This window comes from Nelusetta ayraudi, unplaced genomic scaffold (assembly GCF_046127955.1).
Source record: "Nelusetta ayraudi isolate G7.1 ecotype Tasmania unplaced genomic scaffold, CSIRO-AGI_Nayr_v1 ptg000071l, whole genome shotgun sequence".
In the NCBI taxonomy this organism is placed as follows: Eukaryota; Metazoa; Chordata; class Actinopteri; order Tetraodontiformes; family Monacanthidae; genus Nelusetta; species Nelusetta ayraudi.
This window is the reverse complement of record NW_027466121.1, coordinates 4,843,017-4,865,052: the sequence shown is the minus strand read 5'-3', so window position 1 is coordinate 4,865,052 and position 22,036 is coordinate 4,843,017. Positions and strand designations below refer to the sequence as shown.

The 22,036-nt window shown below is 44.3% G+C and overlaps 3 protein-coding genes and 1 long non-coding RNA gene across 8 annotated transcripts in view; 2 read left to right on the top strand and 2 right to left on the bottom strand.

Annotated features, from left to right (window-relative positions):
* Window positions 1-73: 73 nt before the first annotated feature.
* Window positions 74-14,773, top strand: LOC142899260 (sodium/potassium/calcium exchanger 2-like). 4 transcript variants are annotated; one of them, XM_076042782.1, is made up of 7 exons: window positions 128-274; window positions 826-1,782; window positions 2,094-2,291; window positions 2,375-2,464; window positions 2,826-2,992; window positions 3,099-3,386; window positions 14,760-14,773. In XM_076042782.1, exons 2-6 carry the CDS (start codon window positions 931-933, stop codon window positions 3,349-3,351), a joined length of 1,560 nt encoding a protein of 519 aa, XP_075898897.1. In that variant the 5' UTR covers window positions 128-274; window positions 826-930; the 3' UTR covers window positions 3,352-3,386; window positions 14,760-14,773. The 4 variants fall into 4 exon arrangements, with proteins under 4 accessions (XP_075898900.1, XP_075898899.1, XP_075898897.1 ...); XM_076042784.1 differs by lacking the exons at window positions 3,099-3,386; window positions 14,760-14,773 and adding an exon at window positions 5,346-5,477 and having other exon boundaries at window positions 78-274; XM_076042783.1 differs by lacking the exon at window positions 2,375-2,464.
* On the bottom strand, window positions 1,806-2,945 carry LOC142899265 (uncharacterized). The gene is made up of 2 exons (XR_012928714.1): window positions 2,870-2,945; window positions 1,806-2,288 (listed from the first exon to the last, which is right to left on the bottom strand). It is a non-coding gene; the product is annotated as an uncharacterized LOC142899265 (long non-coding RNA).
* LOC142899259 (sodium/potassium/calcium exchanger 1-like) lies at window positions 5,518-12,164 on the top strand. The gene is made up of 9 exons (XM_076042781.1): window positions 5,518-6,567; window positions 7,457-7,510; window positions 7,726-7,834; window positions 8,514-8,588; window positions 9,063-9,136; window positions 9,264-9,503; window positions 9,583-9,672; window positions 10,177-10,343; window positions 11,175-12,164. The coding sequence occupies exons 1-9, from the start codon at window positions 5,518-5,520 to the stop codon at window positions 11,422-11,424; spliced, it is 2,109 nt and encodes a 702-aa protein (XP_075898896.1). The 3' UTR covers window positions 11,425-12,164.
* Window positions 12,191-22,036, bottom strand: part of dennd4a (DENN/MADD domain containing 4A) — a 27,917-nt gene continuing 18,071 nt past the window's right edge. For both annotated transcript variants that reach the window (XM_076042778.1, XM_076042779.1), the window contains 11 exons: window positions 21,676-21,786; window positions 21,008-21,097; window positions 19,567-20,342; window positions 18,835-19,051; window positions 17,642-17,733; window positions 17,168-17,343; window positions 16,544-16,865; window positions 15,280-15,397; window positions 14,836-14,998; window positions 14,680-14,744; window positions 12,191-14,100 (listed from right to left, as the gene is read on the bottom strand). In XM_076042778.1, the coding sequence (XP_075898893.1) occupies window positions 13,964-14,100; window positions 14,680-14,744; window positions 14,836-14,998; window positions 15,280-15,397; window positions 16,544-16,865; window positions 17,168-17,343; window positions 17,642-17,733; window positions 18,835-19,051; window positions 19,567-20,342; window positions 21,008-21,097; window positions 21,676-21,786 (2,267 nt within the window). In that variant the 3' untranslated portion in view covers window positions 12,191-13,963. The remainder of the gene's footprint in view (window positions 14,101-14,679; window positions 14,745-14,835; window positions 14,999-15,279; window positions 15,398-16,543; window positions 16,866-17,167; window positions 17,344-17,641; window positions 17,734-18,834; window positions 19,052-19,566; window positions 20,343-21,007; window positions 21,098-21,675; window positions 21,787-22,036) is intronic.

Here is a 22,036-nt window from a genome sequence, read left to right as displayed (position 1 = left end):
GACTGTCAGTGGTCTTCTGATATATATATATATTTTTTTTAATTCTTGTAGGGAGTAAGCTTTTTTTAGGTAATACTTTTATCCACAATATTCTTTCCGAGACTTTGCAGGTCGAAGCGGGAGGGGTGTTTTCCTCCTACTGCTGTAGAAAGTCATACACACACACCGTTAGGTGGCATCAATGCTCTATGATGCTCTGTGTGCGGCCCGAAGTCAGGAGTAGCTGTCGACTCTAAACTCCAAAATTCTTTCGGATTAGGCTTTAATAAATAAGGTAAAATGCTTTCAAATACATTTGTAATGTGTCTGACAGCGTTAAAAGTAGCATTTCTTTTAAAACTGGCCTTGAAGTGCGCATGTGTTAAACACGACGTACTAGTGAACTTTTCTTTTGTGTGTGTGTGTGTCTCGAATCAGTTCTTAATCAGCAATGCGGTTTGTTAATTGATTCTTCACATTTAGGGATACTAAGTAATTACCAAGCAGGCTCTGATGTTTCTGTGCTGGCCTCTCGCAATCGAATCTATTGCGTAACAATGTTTGTGTCATCTCTGATGGATAGAAACAATCGTACAGTATGCATTAGACTTACCAGAATTGCGAACAAACTTATTGACAATGTTATTTGCTTTAGATTGTATGGAAAACATTTCCCATTTTTGTTGGCTTTGTGCTAAAGCAAATTGTCAGCGGTAACTGACAACTTTTTATTGATTTTATTGATGAGAATTTTAAGTGGACGAACAGTATATTGATGAGGCCATGACAAATGTACAGTGTGAATGGTATTGCTTAATTTTTTTTTCTTTTTGAATTGTTCCGCAGGGTTGGCATCAAAGCTAAGGAGCACCAATTAGACCCAGCTTTCATGACTGCTTGAACAACATTGTACTTCCCATCTCTTTTTCAAGCGACGTTCCCCAAGGCACCATGATTTATGCAGACAGAGAAACACTGTTTCTCATCACCGGGGCTTTTCTCTGTTCTCTCCTCCAACCAACTTGTGGAGGAGATTTAACAGATGGTGCTAAGGGGGCTACAGCAGAGACTACGGTTCTGAATGAACCTCTCACTGCAACACACGAGGAGAAAATAATGACTCCGGATATGCTGTTGATGCACAACACTGATTCACCTCCCAAACAGACTGTTGTGCATCACATCAGTGAAGTGCCTGAGACACCCTCACCCGCCCCCCCGGTGCAGCATATTGATTACCCATCGGATTTATTTTCTATCGATGACCTCCGGCGAGGCTGGGTCATCCTCCACATGTTTGGGATGGTTTACATGTTCATTTCTCTCGCCATAGTGTGCAAAGAGTTCTTTGTTCCCTCTCTCTGGGTGATCCAGGACAGGTTGGCCATCTCAGATGACGTGACAGGAGCCACATTCATGGCTGTCGGAAGAACCGTCCCTAGACATTTGTCTCTGCTCATAGGAGCCTTCCTCGGCCCCAGCAATGTGGGCTTTGGCTCAATAGTTGGCGCGGCTGTTTACAAGATCTTGTTTGTGATTGGTGTCAGCGCTCTGTTTTCACGCAGAGTTCTTCATCTCACCAAGTGGCCCTTCTTTAGAGATGTGTCCTTCTACTTGCTCAGCCTCGTATTGCTCATCATCTTCTTTTTGGATAATATCATAACGTGGTGGGAGAGCATGATGCTCGTGACTGTTTATATACTCTATGTGATTTTCCTCAAGTTTAATGTGCAAGTGGAGCAGGCGCTCAAGACCCGGCTGCACAAGCACGAGAACAGCATTCAAGTTGTTGAGCCTGAGACGGTAAAAAAAAAAAACATGTCCTGTTTGTGTTTTCTTTTCACTGTTCTATATAGTTCACAGCTGATTGAGAATTGGGCTTACTTTGTCTCATACATACGAGTAACACAGGCCCATTATTATTTATGACAGTCACAGTGACAAAACATCACCTTACCTACCTGAGAGAAGAAGGGCCTCTCTGCTTTGGTTTTCAGAAAGCAGGGAGCCCAGTCGATAGAATAATAGCAAATTCACGGCGTGTCTTTCTTTTGCTGTCATTGATCCACTTTGTTTTTTCCTCCTCGGTAAATGAGTCGATGTGTTTTCCCAAGGCGGTGATGTCAGCCGCATCAGGGGTTGCCGAAGGTCCTGAGAGAGATGAGGATGTGATGAAAAGAGGAGAACAGGAAGGAAAAGGTGAAGCTCTGTCGCTAAAGTGGCCCGAGACTCTGCGTAAGCAGGCCGTCTTCCTCTTCCTGTTGCCCATCACCTTCCCTCTGTGGCTCACTCTTCCTGATGTCCGTCACCTGGTAAGGAACTCAGTTTGCAATTGTAGGACGGGCGGTGGTATCTTGCATAAACCAACACCACTTATTTTCTTTTTGTCTTTTAGAAATCTGAGAGATTAGTTGCGGTCACTTTCCTGGGATGTATTGTATGGATTCACATCTTCTCCTATTTCATGCTGTGGTGGGCGCATCGGGTCAGTTACTGTGTTTTCATATGTTGCTCCAGAACAAGGAGAATTTTCCACTCTGTTTAAACGTATTTGAACACAAATCTGATTCTGACAGGCAAGTCCAACTGAACCTCATGTTGTTGCATGCCGACGGTGTCGCAAAGCTACGATGCAAAGCTCAAAACAGCATGCGTGAGAGGGCAGAGGACAGCCCTGCATGCCTTGCTCTCCTTTGCAATATTACATTATTAGAAGAAAACAGGGGGCATTTGCCAATTGAATTTGAACAATTCCATTTTTTCTGAGGAATGCAAAACTGGGGAGCAGACACAAAATTGTTTCCTGTTTCTGTATTCGACAGCTCATGTCTCTTTGCTGCTTCTAGGCGGGTGAAACTTTTAGCATCCCGGAGACGATCATAGGTCTTACCGTTCTGGCCGTGGGGACGTCCATCCCTGACCTGATCGCCAGTGGCATCGTGGCACGGCGAGGCCGGGCGGACATGCTTGTCTCCAGCTCTGCGGGCTGTAACATATTTGACATCACTGTGGGGTAAGATCCTGCAGACGGATGTGTTGCAAACCAAAAGGAAACGATGAAGTGCGTGGCTGTGATGGGTATTTTGTGTCTTTCTCTCTCGTATTTTTCCACATGAAAGGCTTCCATTGCCATGGCTCCTGTACTCTTTCAGTCACAGTTTGACTCCGGCGTCCGTCAGCAGCAGTGGACTCGTCTGTGCCTCTGTGCTCCTCTTTCTTGTGCTTGTCTTTTTCATCACCTCCGTTGCTTCCTGTAAGTGGAAGATCAGTAGGACGCTCGGCTCGGCAATGGTCTTTCTTCACCTTGTCTTTGTGGCAGCCAGTCTGATGATGCAGTTTGACATCATTGTCTGCCCTGTTAGCTTTGGCTAAAGGGTTTCAATTGAGTGGATGTTTTGGTGCATACAGTATATATGAAAACTGTTATACTCTTGTTGCAAACATATGTATTGTTTTTAACAAGAAAATTCAAATATGTTTATTATGATTACTTTATTTGATACACTTACAAGGGCTGTAGCTATTACAAAGGTATGTTGGATACTTGTTTTATGTAATTTGTTAGATTATTCATATCTATAGTATTTTTTACTTTATGTGTATATGTATATACACACAGAATATACATATACATATTTGAATATATGTATGTCTATGTACACACGCACACACATTGTCAGCCAAAACTAACTAAGATGATTGTTCTATGATAGTTTAGCATGAAATTGGATAAAAGAATGCGAATCTCAACCTGTCAAACATTTAAAAAAAAAAAAAAAATCATACATTGCGACTGAAGTCCACCTTGTGAAATTTATTTGTCTTTTATAGTCAAAGTAGATTTTAAATTGTAAGAATATTTTTTTGTGGTTATTTGGGAAGTTGTTAGTGTTGTTTGTGCGTCTGTGTGTGTTGGGGGAAGCACTCAAGTCTTTTTACTTTGCTGCTCATCAGCGCTGAAGACGGTCTAGTGGTAAATTATGCGCCTCCCAGCGGGGAGGTTCCAGGATCGAGTCCAGCGTGGACCCAAGGTACAACACTTGCGTGTGTGTGCGTGTGTGTGTGTGTGTGTAAACTAAACCTAACCAAGAACCAACAAAACTCCAAAACCAACTAAAACCAAAAACTTGCGGTGCGTTGCGAATTTCCCTGCATTTCAAATTTCTGACATTTGGAATTGCCTTCAACTCGATCGACAGGAAGCAGCAAACAGGTACGTGTAGCTAGCAAGCTAGCTAGCTCCCCCTTCCTTCTTTTCAAATTCTAATTGAATTGAATTTAAAAGAGCAAGGAGAATGATTTTGCTCAAACTACGTGTAAAACATGTATCGTGTTCCACTGTGTCACCTCCACAGTCTTCGGTTAGCTGGGCAGGTTGGCTTAGTGGCTCAGACTGCTGAACTCTTGTGCAGGAGACCAGGGTTCGAATCCTGGTCTCCACTAGGTGAAATTAAATTTATCAGTCTTTTAAAGTCAAGGTCAGAGAGAAGATAAAGAAAATCAACTATCACCTCATCAAGATAGGCAGCTCAGGCTGACAACCCTGACTGGGGTGCACCAGGTTGTGGGTTCAAGTCCCCTCCAACAAATTGTGTTGTTGTTTTTTTTTCTTATTATTTTAACTCCCCCGCACACTGTCCTATGATAGTTGATCATGAAATTGGATAATAGCACATAAAAATGTAATTGTATTGGTTTTATCAAGTCAGGAAGGTTCACACAATGGCAACAAAATTATACTATTAATGGGTTCTCACAAAAATCCATGTAATTAGTTGTTCAGTCTAAACCATGATATGAATACAAAGTATTATTTCCAATGCCACTTTGTGGTCAATTTTCCAGTTTTGCAACATGATTGCATCAGAATAAATCACATCTTTTATTCTGCAATATTTAAATATCACCACTGCCCTCTCATGACAAAGTGAGAGTGCGACAATGTACATAATCCTCTTAGTAGACTTCAGGTATTAGGTATTATGCTGATCCATTGTGAAGTCTCGTCCTGTGTCCTACATAACCCTTTGGCCCCTGGCAACACTTTGGACTTCGCCTGGTTTGTATACTCGTAGCTGCGCTATTTGGTCAATTTTGCACTCTCAGCTGTTCTGGCCTTTCTTATTGTGGTGAGCTCTGGCTTCTTTTTTTCATTTCCCCTATGTACACTTGTGTTGCCTTGCCTTGCTTTTGAGTTGTTTCCCCGTGTCTGCTGTATCCTTCAGGCAGTGACATCTGTCATAATAACCTCCTTGTTTCTTCAGCAGTGGTGTTATGTGGAGAAGTCAATGTCAAAGATATTACACTTTTGCACCACCTGGTAATCTGAATGTTTTTAACTCTACCGATGAAACTTTCATTTACAGGATGCATGGTCGGAAGCGCCAGGGATGTGACATAATTCACACTCCAAAAGGAATAAATTCTGTCACTTCACAATGGTCTGCGTGGGAGGGAGCCGCTCTTGTCTTCTTCTGAAGCCCAGGTCAGGAGTTTAATTTCTCTCAGCCGGTAGACGCACACTGCCTTGAAGGAAAAATGCACTGCACAAGAAGGAAGCGACTGCAGCTGAGCCGGGTGCTGTTCCTCCTGTCTGGGGTTTTTCTCTGTACCCTCTACCACCTGACCATCAGTGCCAGACTCTATGAGCCTTCTCTGTCCATGGCTCAGATGGGAGAGGACTTTGGGGAAGGCTCAGCGGGGGAGGACGTGGAGGCCACAGTGGAGACCCGAGCTGCAGGTGAAGCTCACACGGCGACACCTGAGGCAGAGCCCACTGATCAAACCACGACGCAGATGAACGTGCCACACTACACGGACCACACCACGTCACAATATAAGACGTCCACCTCGACTGAACCTCCGCCGTCGTCGACAACTAACCGGACTATGGTGCACTGCATCTATGTGGTCCCCGAGCCGCCACCGAAGGAACCCACACCGGCTCCTGCTCCTCCTCCTGACACCATCACTCCGACGCCTCCTGGTGAAGCTCCGCACATCAAAGGAGAATATCCCGAAGATATATTTTCCGTCGAGGACCGTAAGCGAGGCTGGGTCTTCCTCCACATATTTGGCATGATGTACATGTTTATATCTCTCGCCATAGTGTGTGACGAGTTCTTTGTCCCCGCGCTTGGAGTGATAACAGACAAGCTGGCCATCTCTGACGACGTGGCCGGAGCAACGTTCATGGCAGCGGGAGGTTCCGCTCCGGAGCTTTTCACCTCCTTAATAGGAGTCTTCATCGCCCACAGCAACGTGGGCATTGGGACCATCGTTGGCTCGGCGGTTTTCAACATCCTGTTTGTGATTGGGATGTGCGCGCTCTTCTCACGGGAGGTTCTCCATCTCACCTGGTGGCCCCTTTTCAGAGATGTGTCTTTTTACATATTCGACCTCATCATGCTCATCATCTTCTTCTTGGACAACGTCATCATGTGGTGGGAGAGCATGATGCTCGTGAGCAGTTACACTTTTTATGTGATTTTCATGAAGTTCAATGTGCAAATAGAGCGGGCTTTCAAGTCCCAGTTCTACAAGCACAAGAACATTGTGAGAGTCATTGAAGTGGTTGATACTGAGAAGGTAAGAAATCCTGCTCTGATTATCTCCTCTTATTTAAGATCCATTCAGAATACTGCCCCCCCCCCCCTATTTTTACACAATTATAAAAACTATACTATACTATACTATATTGTACTATGGATAAAAGACATATAAATCTATACATTTCAAAAAAACATTAATGGGTGTTGAAAGTGTGGAGCTTTTAAGAAACACTCAAAACCCTTTTTTATTTTATTTTTTTACAACAAATATTATTTTCTTCACTCACTCACACACACACACATACACACACAAAGCCATAACTTAGGAATGGATCATGTGTAAAGTATTTTTTTTTAATCTGTCAACAAAAGTCCTGTTATATGATTACATAAACCAGATTTACGACTTCAGATTGTCATTTTAACTCGACCATAATCTTGACTGAACTCTACGCTGACAAGCAAGCGAGTTTAATTACTGGAACCACAAGGTAAATTATTTGCGTGCTCAGTAAAGCTGTAGATTCTGCCTGGGGAGTGAAATGCAACTAACTGAGGCCCTGAGGAGGCAAAGCTGATCAGCCACAGTGGAACTAATCCTCTGGAGAGCTGTATCTCTATACAGGATCAACACACGCTACCTTGACGACGTACATGCAACAAAAGTGTTTCGCTAGTGGTTTATTCTGCTGAAGCTGGCGTTAAAATGACAACAATTAATGAATGACGACGAGCACGTAGCTTCATCTTTTACACTGACACGAAACAAAACAAAATCTTCAAGGAGACGGGGTTGGATAGGGAAATGTTGGCTATATACACTTGAGTATACAGAATGTACATAGCAGTTTATCTCTTGAAAGGGTAAAGTAACGTTGATCTGTCGCTACAAATGAATGACCATTAATGAACAATGTTGCTCACAGGCTAACACTGAAGACATTGCCCCTCCCGCTTCAGAGGATAAGAATCGGTTAAAGGTAAAAAAAATAATAATAAAAAAAAAATGTTGCAGTGAAACCTATCAATGAACTGCAAAACCAAATACAAAAATAAATTCAACTTCCTTGATGTACAGATGCTCAGTAAATACTCATCTACGTTTTGTTTCTTACAAATGTTTTCGGGCGTCACTCTTTATTTATATTTATATTTTGTAATTGTCTGTCTTGACCTCAACTGTCTTTCTCCACAGCTAAAGCCGTCCCTTCAGCGAGGGGGCAGCTCAGCCTCTCTGCACAACAGCACCATGAGGAACACCATCTTCCAGCTTATGATCCACACCCTAGACCCACTTGGAGATGGTCAGTACACTAGCAATGTAATGATGTCCTTAAAATGTCCTATAGGTGAATTGTGATCCTGGCAGGCCCTTTGTGACATCCCAGGGGTCTGGTTGCCATTACAGCATTTTTTTATTTTTTATTTTTTTTAGTGCACACTGGAGTAAGCAAAATAAGTAAAATATGGGCTTTGTCATTTCTGGGGAGATCATTTAGAGCCTAGCAAGACACATTACTACTTGAAAACACTGATAAAAAGAAATTTGCATAATATACATTGAATATTTTGACCTGTAAAACAATCTTTTCTGCTTCTTTGAAGTTGTTAACTCATGACTGGGTTTTCAAGGCTCTTAGTCCCAGTAAACACAGTAGTCCTGTATTCACCAACTCTCCTTTTTAAATTTCTATCTCAATGAATCGTCTTTGTAAGGCTTAGCTGCTTTTAAAAATGCTGATGCATTAAAATTTTCAAAATGATTGCTAGCTCACACTGTTCACTCCAGGGCTGCCAGTGCCATGTTACGATCACCAAAGAACAATTACATAATAATTTCATTTCCATTTGTCAGATGGTTTTTAAGAAGTATTACAGACAGTGGATCGTATGGAAAGCACAGTGGATGGTGAATAGAGGGCAAACAAGACATTGTTTATCGTGAGTTGAATGTTGATTTGCTGCTTGTCCGATTGCTTGCAGAGAAATTTAAGGAGAAGGCAGAGTCTCTGAACAGCGTGGCTCAAGGGACCGCAGAGAGCAAAACTCAAGACAAAGGTGAAGGCGTCACTGCGGAATGATTCTATTTATTATTCATCAAGTCAAACAACACACTGCTGCTTTGCACACATTTGCAACATTAAATGTTTGTAATTAGGGGCGAAGCTAGAAACTCTGAGCGATATCACTGAAAATCAGTTTAGCCACCAGTTTGATGTGGTGTTCAGCTCCTACATTGACATTATATTTTTTGACTAAATGAGTAAAATGTGGTGTGATGGTGTTTGATGTACTGATGCTTTCTAAGTGCTCATAGGATTAATCACGAATCAGTCAAAACACATGATGAGAGTCATTTTATTCAGTCTAGAGTGACTTCATGCATCACTTCCAGCACTCAGATTCACTGCGTTTCTCTATCGACCAGACATGAAGTATTACGTAATAAAGAGTCAGGTCAGTTCGATATGAATAGCAGAGTGAGTCAGAGGCTCGAGGGACACACAGCGTGTTTTTGCATTCTTTTCGCAGAGGGGAAAAAAACTGAGGAGACAATAAAGGAAGTGGAAGAGAAGGAGAACAAGGAGCCGCCACAAGACGAGAAGGTATTCTCCAACCATGTCTTCGTGCTGAGCTTCAAAAATGCCGGAAATTAATCATTCAACTGTAGGAATTAAGTGCATGCATCTCCATTGTATCTACTGTCACCACGATGCTTCCACATTGCTTTAGGAGGATGCAGGAGAGGAGGGATCGGAGGACTCTGATGACGACGATGAAGACGACAGTGAGGACGACAGTGACGATTCCAGCGATGAGGAGGACGAGGAGGACGAGGATGAGCAAGAGGAGAAAGAGGAGGAGCCCCTGTCCTTAGAGTGGCCCGACACCAGGCGGAAACAAGCCACCTACCTCTTCCTGCTGCCCATCATCGTCCCACTGTGGCTCACAGTGCCAGATGTTCGAAACCAGGTGAAGACAAAGGTTCTTCTGCCACCAGCATCCTGACTGTGGCGCATCCGTGTTTCACATCTCTTTGTCTTTGTTACAGAAATCCAGGAGGTTCTTCGTGGTCACCTTCCTTGGCTCTATTCTGTGGATTGCTGTCTTCTCCTACCTCATGGTGTGGTGGGCGCATCAGGTCAGCCACTGTTATTAAGAGCAAAACTGTGCTGTATCTCAACCTTGACATGACAATTTTTAAATCTTTATTCAAATTGTGGACTTATAACCATTCAGAACTTTGAAAAACATGCCTTACTCTAAATAAAAACTTCACACACTGACAGCCGCTCTTGACTCACCAAAAGACGCTAACTAGCTAGCTAGCCAACTAATGCGCAAGGGAGATGGAGAATAACTAAACAAATGACAAGAGAGGTGAAGCAACCAAAGTCATCGTAAATCAGACCGGGCACGTGTTGAAAACAGAGGAGCCGTTCTCCCTGTTGAATCATGAAAGAGTGTTTCGAAACATATCATTTTAAGATAGAAAAATTACAGTGTTGCTCAAAAATGGGTCACCTCTTTGCTCTTGTGCGCAAAGTTGGAAAGCACCACAGTGATGTGGTGACCAATTCAATTGTTAGCTGTAGTTCCTTCCACTCTGATCTCTGCCCCCCCCCCCCACACACACTCTCCGTAGGTGGGTGAAACCATCGGCATCTCGGAGGAGATCATGGGCCTGACTATTTTGGCTGCGGGGACGTCCATTCCCGACCTCATCACCAGCGTGATTGTGGCACGTAAAGGCATGGGTGACATGGCCGTGTCCAGCTCTGTGGGAAGCAACATCTTTGACATCACAGTAGGGTGAGATACTGCGAATCAGCAGTTTCATCCTTTCCAAGTCACCCAGGTCACGTTAAACCTCCAAAGTGCTGAGACAGCAGGGCAACTGCTCAAAGAAGTTTCACCTCTTGTCCAAAAGGAGCATTTGAACCCTTGAGGGTTCTTGAGTAGATCCTTGAGTTTATCTTTATTCGAGCTGTAAATATGAGCCGTTGTGATGTTCTGTGGGTCGTTTATGAAGCAGTTGTGGCTGTCCAAGGTGCAGCTCTGTTTCAAGAGTTCGGGGGTAAATCTGTGATTTGGGTACTGTGGAAGGTGCAGGGGGTTGAAAAACTGTGCTGCAGACATCCTCCTTTGTTCAGGGACGGCCTTTCCAGGACGACAATACTGGCTCCTGTTACTCCTCTCAAAAGCATAAACACATGCCTCAGACAAATTTCTATTATGGATATGGACAGTGGTATAACAGAACCGAATAAGCTTTTTGGTTAAAAAAAACAGAGGTGGCAAAAGTTCTCTGTTATTCATATTGTGTACTTAAGTATGGATACTTGTGTAAAAAAAAAAAACTACAGTAAAAGTAAATGTACTAATTCAACTCCTTCGCTCAAGTAAAACCCAGAAAGTACAGATTTTGAAATGTATTTAAGTAAAATAATAATAATAATAAAAAAAAGAAACAAAACATTTTTGATTATTTTGCAAAAATAAAAAAATTGTGAAAGAATAATCTGGACGGAACTGACCAGAGATCTTGCATGAAATGTCTTCAAGGAAACTTCTGGACATCGGTCCAGTTGCCTTCTATCTCAGCATCTATAACGTTCACTTCTCCTGTGTTTTCTCTGAAAGGCTTCCAGTGCCATGGCTCATGTACTCGTTCATGCACGGTTTGGCTCCGGTCGCCGTCAGCAGCAACGGCCTCTTCTGCGCCATCGTGCTGCTCTTCATCATGCTCCTCTTTGTCATCATCTCCATTGCATCCTGCAAGTGGAAGATGAACAAGGTGCTGGGCTCCACCATGTTCCTGCTCTACTTTATCTTCCTGGTCCTCAGCGTGATGCTGGAGGATCGCATCATTACTTGCCCCGTTACCATCTGAGCCACAGGAGCTCTCGCCACCGCAGACGTCGAGTGAAACCGGAAGCAGGACAGTTAATTCACACCAATCCTACCTGTCATGAGCGTCGCTCTGAATATCTGTAGAAACTGTATAAAAAGCTATTGTAGTCACTCTGATTTGCTGCCATTTGTTTTGATGGCACAAACAATATTTTCAAGATTTTTTTTTGTCTTCCCACATTTCTGGTCAAAATGGCAGCTTTTTACTCATTTTTATATCCAAAATGGGATGCAAAGGTTTATACTAGAGGCTATGAGGGCACATGGTTGACACTAACAACGAGTTCATAGTGATCTAGAGTAAGTACACGTGATAGAAATCTTCCATTTGTAACTTTTTGTACAGAATGTAATACACACCAGCATCAATGACCATTTGTAATGTCCATCACGGAAAACCTTCAGGTTCTTTCAACAGAACAAGGTCCAATATCGGGCAAAATTCAATTACATGTTATTCAGCAAATCTGCACATTGCGATGTCACAATAGGCACTGATAACAAGGTGTACATTCAGCTGTATTCCTCTTTCGTTGTTTGTGTCTCATGATGTCAGACATGTGGAATGACATGAACGAAGCATCAGTTTTTTAGCAAGAAATTAAAACCAATTGTTCTGCTGTGAAGAGAGGGCTAACTGTGACCTTTGCAAGAGAAATGTGGATTATGTCAGAAAATTGATTGTCAACGCTGCCACCGGAGTAAAAAAAAAAATAAAGAAAGAAAGAAAAGAAAAGTGATACAAATTTTGGAACCTTTTAATAGAAAAACTCAAGCATAGCGTCAACAACTTAAAATCCATAGAATAAACAGGTTTATTTAGCATTGAAAGGAAACATCAGCTGAGGGCTGTACCTCCTTTTTATATAAAATCATACAAATTAGTATCTGTGTTACAAATGTTAAATAATAATTCATAAACATTGGTTAAACCCACAAATTGTGTAAACAACATGTAGACATCAAATGATGTTTTGGTCATTTGTGATTTTTTTTTTTTTTCTGAATGCAATTAAAATATTACTGTACATGCTGTAAGACTGTATTCCAGCCCTGTTCAGTCCAGCATCATATCATCATTATTAGGTTATTATGGTGAAGTTGAACTGCATTGTATTTAGGCAGAGTTATGTTTTTTGGTCAGAGGTGAAGATCAATATTAATGCAGAAACGTTATAATTCATTTGAATTTCAATAAAAACAAATCAAGCGTTGTTACAACCATACAAAATTGAAACAATATGCTCCATACAAACAAGCTCATCCATCTGTTTAAAGTGTCTTTAAATGTCCCTTTCGGCTCAGTATGTTACAATAAAACAGTGCATTGTGGTCCACAAGTCTAACACTGACATCTATACTTGTAGAAGAAAAAGGAAAAATAGAAAATATTTTTCAAATATTCAGTACATTTCCATAAATCCATCACAATGTGTGTAAGTTAATGTCCTAAAAACACGTGGCTTTAACCATTGGAATTTTTTTTTTTTTTATGATTTCTTTGATTGTTCTTTTTTTTTTTTAAGGAAATCTTTCCTAAATGGTCCCATATAACACATTTAATTTTTTTTGTTGTTGTAATCTTTCATTTGACTTAAAATATTGCTTGAAAACTGTGAATAATTCAAAGAGTTCCCTTTTGGATCATTTTGGTATATTGTGCACAAAACAAACACAAAAAGGTACAAGATCATTGTGCATATACACACTGATTGAGTATTAGTTCTTTCATAAATAATGTAATTTAATGAGTTGATCAAGTTTAGTGTATTGATTCCTATAATGGTGTTCAGGGTGCAGATAGTGATGAGTGTCTTTGAGTGTTGCATTTGTGACCAGAGTGTCCTCAGAGCAATTAGGCAGTCCAGTAGCTCCTGCAGCTGTCTCATAAAAAGTCAGTCAAGCGTTGGGCTGCTGGCTCGCAGCAGCACGTAAATGAGAGAGAATGGTAAGACGAGCTCGTCCTGACAAAGTGCTTTGTAAAAAAAAAATAAAAACAAAATACAAAGAACAAAAACAAAACGTGAATACTCAAATGCAAGTAGCAACTACAGACACTCTACAACAGACGCACAACAGTCTCAACAAAGGTCACCGGGACCACAACCATTTCCACAATGTGATGATTCACTTGCTCACATAATTACTCAAATCTTCATCAGAAAACAAAGTCATAAAATAGAGACTGACTGTGCAAACATCTTACTAAAAATACAACAGACATTTTAAAATATTTACAAAGACGAGGTCCGTCTCTCAGCGTCTCTCAGCGTCTCTCAGCTCTTACGCTGGCTGTACAACAAACTCATGACAGGCGCTTTACATTTCTACACAATGATCCTGCTGTGATGAAGAACGTGGTGTCAATCCTGAGTCTTGGGGGGGGGCAGTCAAAAACAGCAGCAGTGACTGTAGCTGGCAAAAAATAAAATAAATCTCTCTCACACACACACACACACACACACACACACACACACACACACACACACACACACACACACACACACACAGTGGGTCGTTCAAAGACTTGGCTCCCCAAAAGTCTTCCTGCACTCCATCACTCCGGCTCCGGGGGGGCGGTCACAGTTGTGTGTTAGTTTCACCTGGCTTGGTGTGAGGCGGTCGTAGGCCAGCTTGTACTCGCGGTCAAAAGCATCTGCAAGGAGGTAATGGTCGGTTACCGAAAAAGAAAAAGTGTCTGAAACAACACAGTTATCGATGTTGAAGCACTCTTTTTTTTAGCCTTGAGTAGTGTATCAGTTTCATTGAGTGTTGATTTAGATTGCAGCAGCGTGCAACAGAAAGGCACAGAGGAACCTAAGTGTCGTATTTGCATGTGTTGTGCTGAATGATGATTTCAATTTAGCTGGTCAGCAGACTGGAATTTCCAGTGCAGCAACAAGTCAAGTCTTGTTTACGATGTCTGTGCCCCACATAAACAGGGGCCTCGCCAGAATTGATTATAATTTTTCCAAGTGGAACATACAGTAGTTTCATATTGAGGGAATTTTGTGATGATCAGTCAAGTCAAAACGCCTTCTCCAATATTCAGCGCATGACCGCTAACGCTGGTGTGCTTGTGGGCTGCTTGCTAAAAATAAGCCATTATATAAGACGTTATGATTTGCTGGCTCGTCAATAATAAAACTGAATTTCTTATTGGGATACTTTTGATCGGCAAAGCAACGCGTGAACTGGCTGCATGACTTAAAGTGTGAAACATTTTTCAACTCACTGATATTAATGTTATTCCTGCCCAAGGCCACCAGAGCGAGGAACAGTAAATCTCGGTACAGGCTCCTTTATGGCACAGAGAAAGAAAACCGTTAAACTGGTCGATTTTTACATTTTTCCACACAAGGCTTCTCATGGAAATCTGCTGCCCACTGACCTTTGTCTTTTAAAACCCAGCTCTGGCCCCAGAAGCTGGATGATCTGGCTCATGGGCTGGTAGACGTCGCTTTTCTTGATGCTCCGCACAAAACCTTGCAGCAGCTCCACGGTGAAGAGCTGCCCTTCTTCACAAAGGCCCGAACGCACGAGGGAGTTTGCACCTGCGAGAGCGGAGCGGGACATAAAGAAGTTCCTCTGATCAAAAGCTCGTTTCCATCAGCCATCAGTCAAACTCACCTCTGAGAGGGGCGCACCGGCTGCCTGGTGCAGCATGACTAATAAAACGTCTCCGACTGAATTATGCATGATTCCAACTCGCTTCATATGCATTGCGCAATTTACATGTAAATAGGAGCCTTTGAAAGAACTCATCTTAAACCTGCTTCACCTCCTGAAGCACATCCTTTGAAAATCCTTTGACCCGACGCCTTTTACGACTTACAGTGTGCGTTCCACAGGACGTAGCAGGGTTGGACCTTGTCTTGATGCAGCTTCAGGTTGTCCCACATGATCCTCACCAGCACCTGTTTACTGTCCTCTGAGGAAATGCTCTGAGGAGTCTGCAAATGTCAAAAAAAGAAAAGAAGGGAAAACTACTTACAAAGTGGACTCGTGAAATCTTTCAGTGTTTACCAGTGGTGGACCATCAGGGCCAGCAGGGCCTTTTCTGCTGGACGAAACACTCAGAAAAGTCGCTTTTTCCCCGTAAATATAATATCATAAAGTTATTCTCCATCGTCTGTTTTCTTCATGCCATATTATCCACTCGGTTGCACTGCTTCCATTGTTGTATATTACAGTAGAGTTTTTAACCAATCATGTTTCAGCCAGCTTGAGTTGTCAGGTTCTATGAAATCTGCCTGAGGCCTACAGAATCAACATCGCAGGCTCCTGTCTGCTGTAGGTCAACGGATCCCCGTCAGTTGCGATAGCCAATCAGATGTCGAGTCTGCAATGCCAAAGCCAGCCAGCTGGCCGTATCCTTAGTGCTTAACTGTGATTGGATAAGCACTCGTGAGAGCCTCAAAGACTTAACCAGCCCCGATGATCCGATGGCTGAAGGAGGAGAAACTGCAGAATCATCTGCAACAATGTGGCGCATGACTGTGCAATTATTTGTTCTTGCACAGTTTCAAAAACAAATGTAAACAATATGTTTACTTTCATTTTGAATGAATGATGTTTGTTTTGTTCTCGTCCCGTTGGTCTTACATGAAAAGGGAGCAATGCAGTTGATTGGACAAACTTGTCTCAGCTCACATAGCAAACGTTTGTCATTTTCAGTGGTATTATGAGGTGTATTAATTTAGGTGGGACAATGAAAGTCTAGACGTGAAATTCACGGCCCGCCACTGGCGTTCACTTCCCCTCTGGCAGTTACATCAGTAATTGTTGGTTGCTACCTTTGGCACGTCTCTCCTTTCTCACACTGCTACTAGGAGTCTCTGAAGCCAGTGTTGTGAATGAATACTTTGACACAGAACGGTACCATTACTGGCTGTTCTGAGTCATCAGATGATGAATAATAATAGCAGCCTGACCTCCTGATGGGTTTTGAACAAACAGAACAGATGCGGCGCTGCTCCAGTGCCAACAGCATCCCTGCTGTGACCCACACGCTCGCGCAAATTCAGAGCAAACAAACAATTTCCTTCAAGTCCGTCAAATTATTTCATCCTCCAATCAGACGAGACGCCGGCACTCACCTGGTCGCCGCTGCTGCAGTGCTGCGAGGCCAGTATGAGGGCTGGCAGGTTGCTTGGCAAATCCAGCCTTTTGAAGTACCACACCAGGTTCCAGAAGACGATGGGGTGCTGGTCCACAACGCTGGGCGACGACATGGCCTGGTCGCCCTCGTTCACCAGCAGGCTCTCCAGCTCCTTCCACAGGACCAGAGGGCTCAGGTAGGGCACCGTCGCGGCAGCCGAGGCCGATGCGCCGCTGCCCTGGTTGCTCTGTGGAGCTCCGGACGCTGCGAGTGACGCCGACGTCTCCTCGTCTGTCATGGCGTTGCTTTCTCCAGTGGAGCTGAAGGGTGGAAACACAGAGCGGATCTGATTAAAGACGCCGTGGGGAGAAAGTTGCACCAGCAGACCATCTATTGAAACAGCAGGAATTCCACCAAAGCTGATCATTTCTCCTCACTCCTTATCAGCTAAATTTGTCTTATTTCATACATTTTTCTTTCACATTGTAATCCTTTTATTTTGGAATATTTTGCTGGCCTAACATGAAAAGCCGCATGATGAGAGAGTAGTTATAGTAGGGGCAATTTACAGGTGAGGCTGGATTAAGGACTAAGGAAGACCACTGGCTGAGAAGCTCTTTACCTGCTTGGCGGCCTCAGATTTTTGATTTCCACCGTGAGGAACGGCAGGAAGGCCGTGCCGCAGAACGGACAGGTGCTGTTGAGGTTGGAGTCGTTTGCCGTCCAGCCGGCCATGATCTCCTCGTCGTAAACCAGGCAGTCGCACGTCTTACACAGCGAACAGCTGGTCATCAGCACCTGCAAACCAGAGACTTTAGTTATATTACAGTTATGATAGTTTGTACTGAACGACTAAAAGCAGATGAAGTATTGTATTTTGCACGTTTGTATTTGTTCTATTTTGCAGATGTTGTTGTTTTGTTTGTGTTTCGGGGTAATTCCTGATTCTCCATTCTATTTTTATTGTATTCTAACAGGTTCCATAAGATTTCCAAACTGAAACTGAACTGAATAACGAAAATATAATGAAGATATGGGGCGCTGAAGTGTAGGGGGTGCAAACAGGGGAGTGGGGGACACAGGGAGAGTGACTCACCTCCATGGAGTAGGTGGGTGAGGGTTGGAAGCGGCAGGCGTCGGGGGAGGAATCTGGAGTGTGAGGTGTTCTGGAGGGAAGTGCCAGTCCACCTGGACACCGGGAAGCGATCGATTAGACAGACGGAAATTGAAGGCGACAGCTTGACAGGTGTTGGGAGAGAGCACGTGAGCGTCCGTGCACGTGCGCGCGTTCACGTGGCCCGTGGCTGAACGCAAGGGGAGCCTACGCGCTGAGTCGGCCCCCGCGCGCCTGCTGGCCTAGTTTCACGCGGAAAAACAACGCCGACCTCCTCCATCACCGAGCTCGACGCTAACCCTAAATTTAGACGTCAGCACCTTTTTCCCGTCGCACTCTTTCAGAGCCACAGAACGCGCAAGCGCAACAAGCTTTTATGCGAAGCCATTTATCCCGCAAAGTAATTTGAGGGATGAAATTTCACGCTTTTATGTCTCCCAGCTGTGTCAGCGAAGGCTTTTGTTCCATTTTCTGATCCACATTATCATTCTCGAGCGTCACAGAAGTAGAGAATTCCACAATGTTGAAAATATGTTGAAGGCAAAGTACACAGACAACATGTCTTCACACTGCCCGTGGGTGTATCCGGAAGACACAGTAGTCAAATTTGACTAAGAGGAGTGGGTAATTTTACACAAGAGACTCCCATAAGGGTAAATTCACTCCAAAAACAGTTTCAGTGGCGGAGGCAGAAATTTTTCAGGTTGGGGCGGTGGGGGTGGGACCACAGGGTGAAATCATGACACACAGAAGGGTTGGCAACACGATACCTGGAATTACTGTTTTTATCATTCCAAATTTTACTGTATTTATTTTTGTGTTTATCAAATATCTTCAGGGTGACCTTGGAACAGGCAACCTGTTATCATTCCTATGAATTAGAAGATGGCAAATCTGTTCATATTAATAATAGATTTAGATCAGCTTGTTCCCACTGTCCTAGCATCAGGGTCAGGTTGTCATTAAATTTCTTCTTTGAGTGTCTTATTTCCACCAAGGCCAAAATCCAGGCCAATCATCAAGTCAGAAATACATTATTCGTATAATGCGTCTCTGCCTTACTCACTGGCCACCACGTAGCTCCGCCCCTGAAAGCATCTCGCGTGTCAAAGTACCTGACAGGTGAAATCTCACTTGGACTTGGAAGTCTATAAAAAAACAAGCATTCAACCAACCAGAGAAGGAGTTGTGCCGGAATACTCTGTTGGGTGTGCCAGGGCTGCCCAGGTTGCCGTGACCTATGACAGGACTCCTCTTGAGTCGTGACATGGCGCCGTGTTGCGGCGAGGTGAAGCCGTCCGGGTCCAGACACGAGTCGTTATCCAGCAGCGAGGAGCAGTCGGCCTCGGCTGAAGTCAGCGAGGACACGCTGATCCGGTCGCAGTTGACGTCCTGCGGCGGAGGCGGAGGGAGAAAAGAACACAGTGAAGCTGTGGAGGCTGTTCAGTCCAAGGAGAGAGATAAAAAACAGGGCCCGTGCTTTATCGCATCAATTAGATAATTAACGCACAAAATGGCATTAAAAAAAGATTTATCACATTTCATTTTGTACTCTAGACAACGTGGAACGTTTGTCTGTGGACGAGTTTCTGGCACGCGAACGATAGCGACGCACTGAGTGACGTCAGACAAGACGAAGGCGGAGTCATAGTTGGACTAACAAGTTAACTATGGCAAAAGCAAACGTGAAGGACAACGACTATATCACCGCATGGCTAAGCAGCGAGCGTGAGCACTGGAGTGAACAATGACGTCAGAGCACTGATTACAACCAAATCAGCTGTCCCCAACCCAAATACTGCTATGCGATTAAAATATGATTAATTACGATTAATTCTTTACTGTAATTAATTTCGATAAATTTCTTTTAATCAAGTCCAACAGTCGGAACTGTTTGCCCTACCAACCTGCGTTAACGAGGTCTGGGAGGAGAGGCGGGAGTAGAGGCGGCTGGCCTTCTCCGCCACGCCCTTCCCCGCCGAGATGACGCTGCTCTTGAAGATGTCCAGCGTGGGCGTGAACAGCGAGTCCATGGAGAAGGACGAGGCGGAGGGCGTGGGGGACGAGGGCGACGCCGCCGAGGTGGACGACGGCCTCTCCCGGTCTCTGACGCCCAGGGGGAGGGACGGGGACGGCCTCAGCCTCTCCTTGGACTTGGCCGCCAGATGGAGGCCGGTGTTGGAGCGGAGCAGCGTGGGCGGCCGGGGGGAGGACCGGGGCGACGAGGCCGAGGGGCTCGACGGGCTCCGCGCGTCGGCGCCGGGAGCGCGGCTCCTCAGCGGGCTGCCACCGCCGTTCATGTAAGTCTCGATTTCCTCGGCGAGGTCGCGACGGGCCGGCGCCGCCTCGCCACCGCTGCCGCCAACCTCGTCGCTCCCTTTCACCTTTTCCGTCGCCATCAGCGACAGCGGATCAAAGCCGGCCTCGATGCCCGTTCTCCTGACGGTGCCGCCACTGGCCTCCACCTGAGGATCCTCCTTGTCTGTGTCTTTATTATCCTCTTCCTCGACACCCACGAGTCTGTCAGCGGCTAAATGCAGCTGCTGCTGCTTCGTGGAGCCGAGCTGAGGGACAGGCAGCCTCAGAGTTCTCGGCTGGCCGTACAAGTCCAGGGATTTTGGCCTCTCTGCCTTTGGGAGGACGATGTCGCTGGACGGACAGGGAGTCGCCCGGCAGCTCTCACCTGTAGGGGCAGACATGAATGCATTTATGCCAGGAACAGCGAGAGACCTGAAACTTGATAAATGATAAATAACGTGCAAAAAAAATTAGAATACACAATACATTTTCAGTCACTCTCCTTAAATGTTAAGTGTGTAATATTTGGAGATTTTGAAGAAGAAACAGCGACTTCAAGTGGTTACATTTTAGATTGCAGCGCCTTTCAATCTCCCCCTCCTGAGCTTGCCAGTGAGCTACGGTGGACTGCAGCCAAACCATTGGTTTATATTTTTGAAGATGCGAGCAGTTACCCTAACTACAAAGCGTACCTGTCAGCCAGACTGGATTGTCCACACTGGCTTCCTTAAAAATATGGTGGCGCAAGAATAAGAACCGTTTCACAGGTTGGAAAACCAAATTACTTTTATTGTACTGCGATTTTATACTTTTATTAATGTATTTATGAGCAGTGTATTATTATTGTTACCAATACAAAAATCGTAACTCAAACCAAATATTACACACTGGACCTTGGAAACCCTCCACAGAAAAGAAACAGGAACACATATAAAAGCCCCTCTACAAATACTGCTACCTCTATGTCTTTGTGCACATCCATACAAAATGCCAGCATGCAGTTTAGCAGTCGTTAATGTCAGACCTCATAGAGTTCAAAACAACCTGTACCTGCGCCGTTGTCTGTTGATTTGCCGTTTCGAGTCGGAGGAGAGTTGCTGCTGCTGCTGCTGCTGCTGACTGGTGCCTCCGTTTCAGGTGCTGCAAAGATAAACTGTTTTAATCACGGTGTCACTGCCTCACTGTATTCCTGCACACCTACAACAACTTTCAGTGACTCATCTCTTGATTCCCATCGTCGACAGTGGTGCATTTGTGTTTATTTGCGGATAAACGATGAAGAGAAGCGACACGGAGCTCGCAGCTATTCAGATATGATAAGTGGCGGCGGCCAAGGTCGAAATGTTGCCACTACTTTTTCTTCAACACACTCGCTGGCTAACAAAAACACCCTTTCCAGTTGCTGGTAAGCGCCAAAAACGGGAACAGAGGCTGCATTTGATGTGGCGTGTTGTAATCTGTGGCAAAATTGGAGAAATAAAGTGTGATGCCAAGAATCGGCGGGTTACATAAGAGCCTCATCCATCAACCGGGCCTCAGCAGAACAGCCAAATATAAACAGGGAAGGGGCGTGCGGAGGACGCGGCACTCCCACTCTGTGAAAATTGGGCTTTTAAAGGCAAATCTTCCACACGGCTACCAGCGGGCTGTGATTTACTCTTGCATAAGCGGCGGCCGTAAATCACATATTAGCGATGGAAAGTCCATCAATAACTCACACGGCTGCCTGCGTCCTTTCTCTTCCAGCAGTGCGGCACCGTCGCTCTCTCGGCTGCAGACTCTCTCCTCCTCTTTGGACAGCGAGTCGTAGCCTTGATCCGATTGGCCGCCTGGAAAGGAGACAAAGCTTTTAGCTGGACACTTTATTGTGAGGGAACTTTTCACCAAGACTGATTTTCTGTGTCATCCTATTTTTCAGCAGCTCATAAGTCAGTGATTGTCATTCTTTGCATTTATTAATTAAAAGTGTAGTAAAATGTTGTTGTTTTTTTCTTCTCTAGCGGCAACACGTCTTGCCTTTTGATTTATGGCACCAATGTTTTGATGCATTTCTTGGAACCTGACCAGTGCATGTCATTC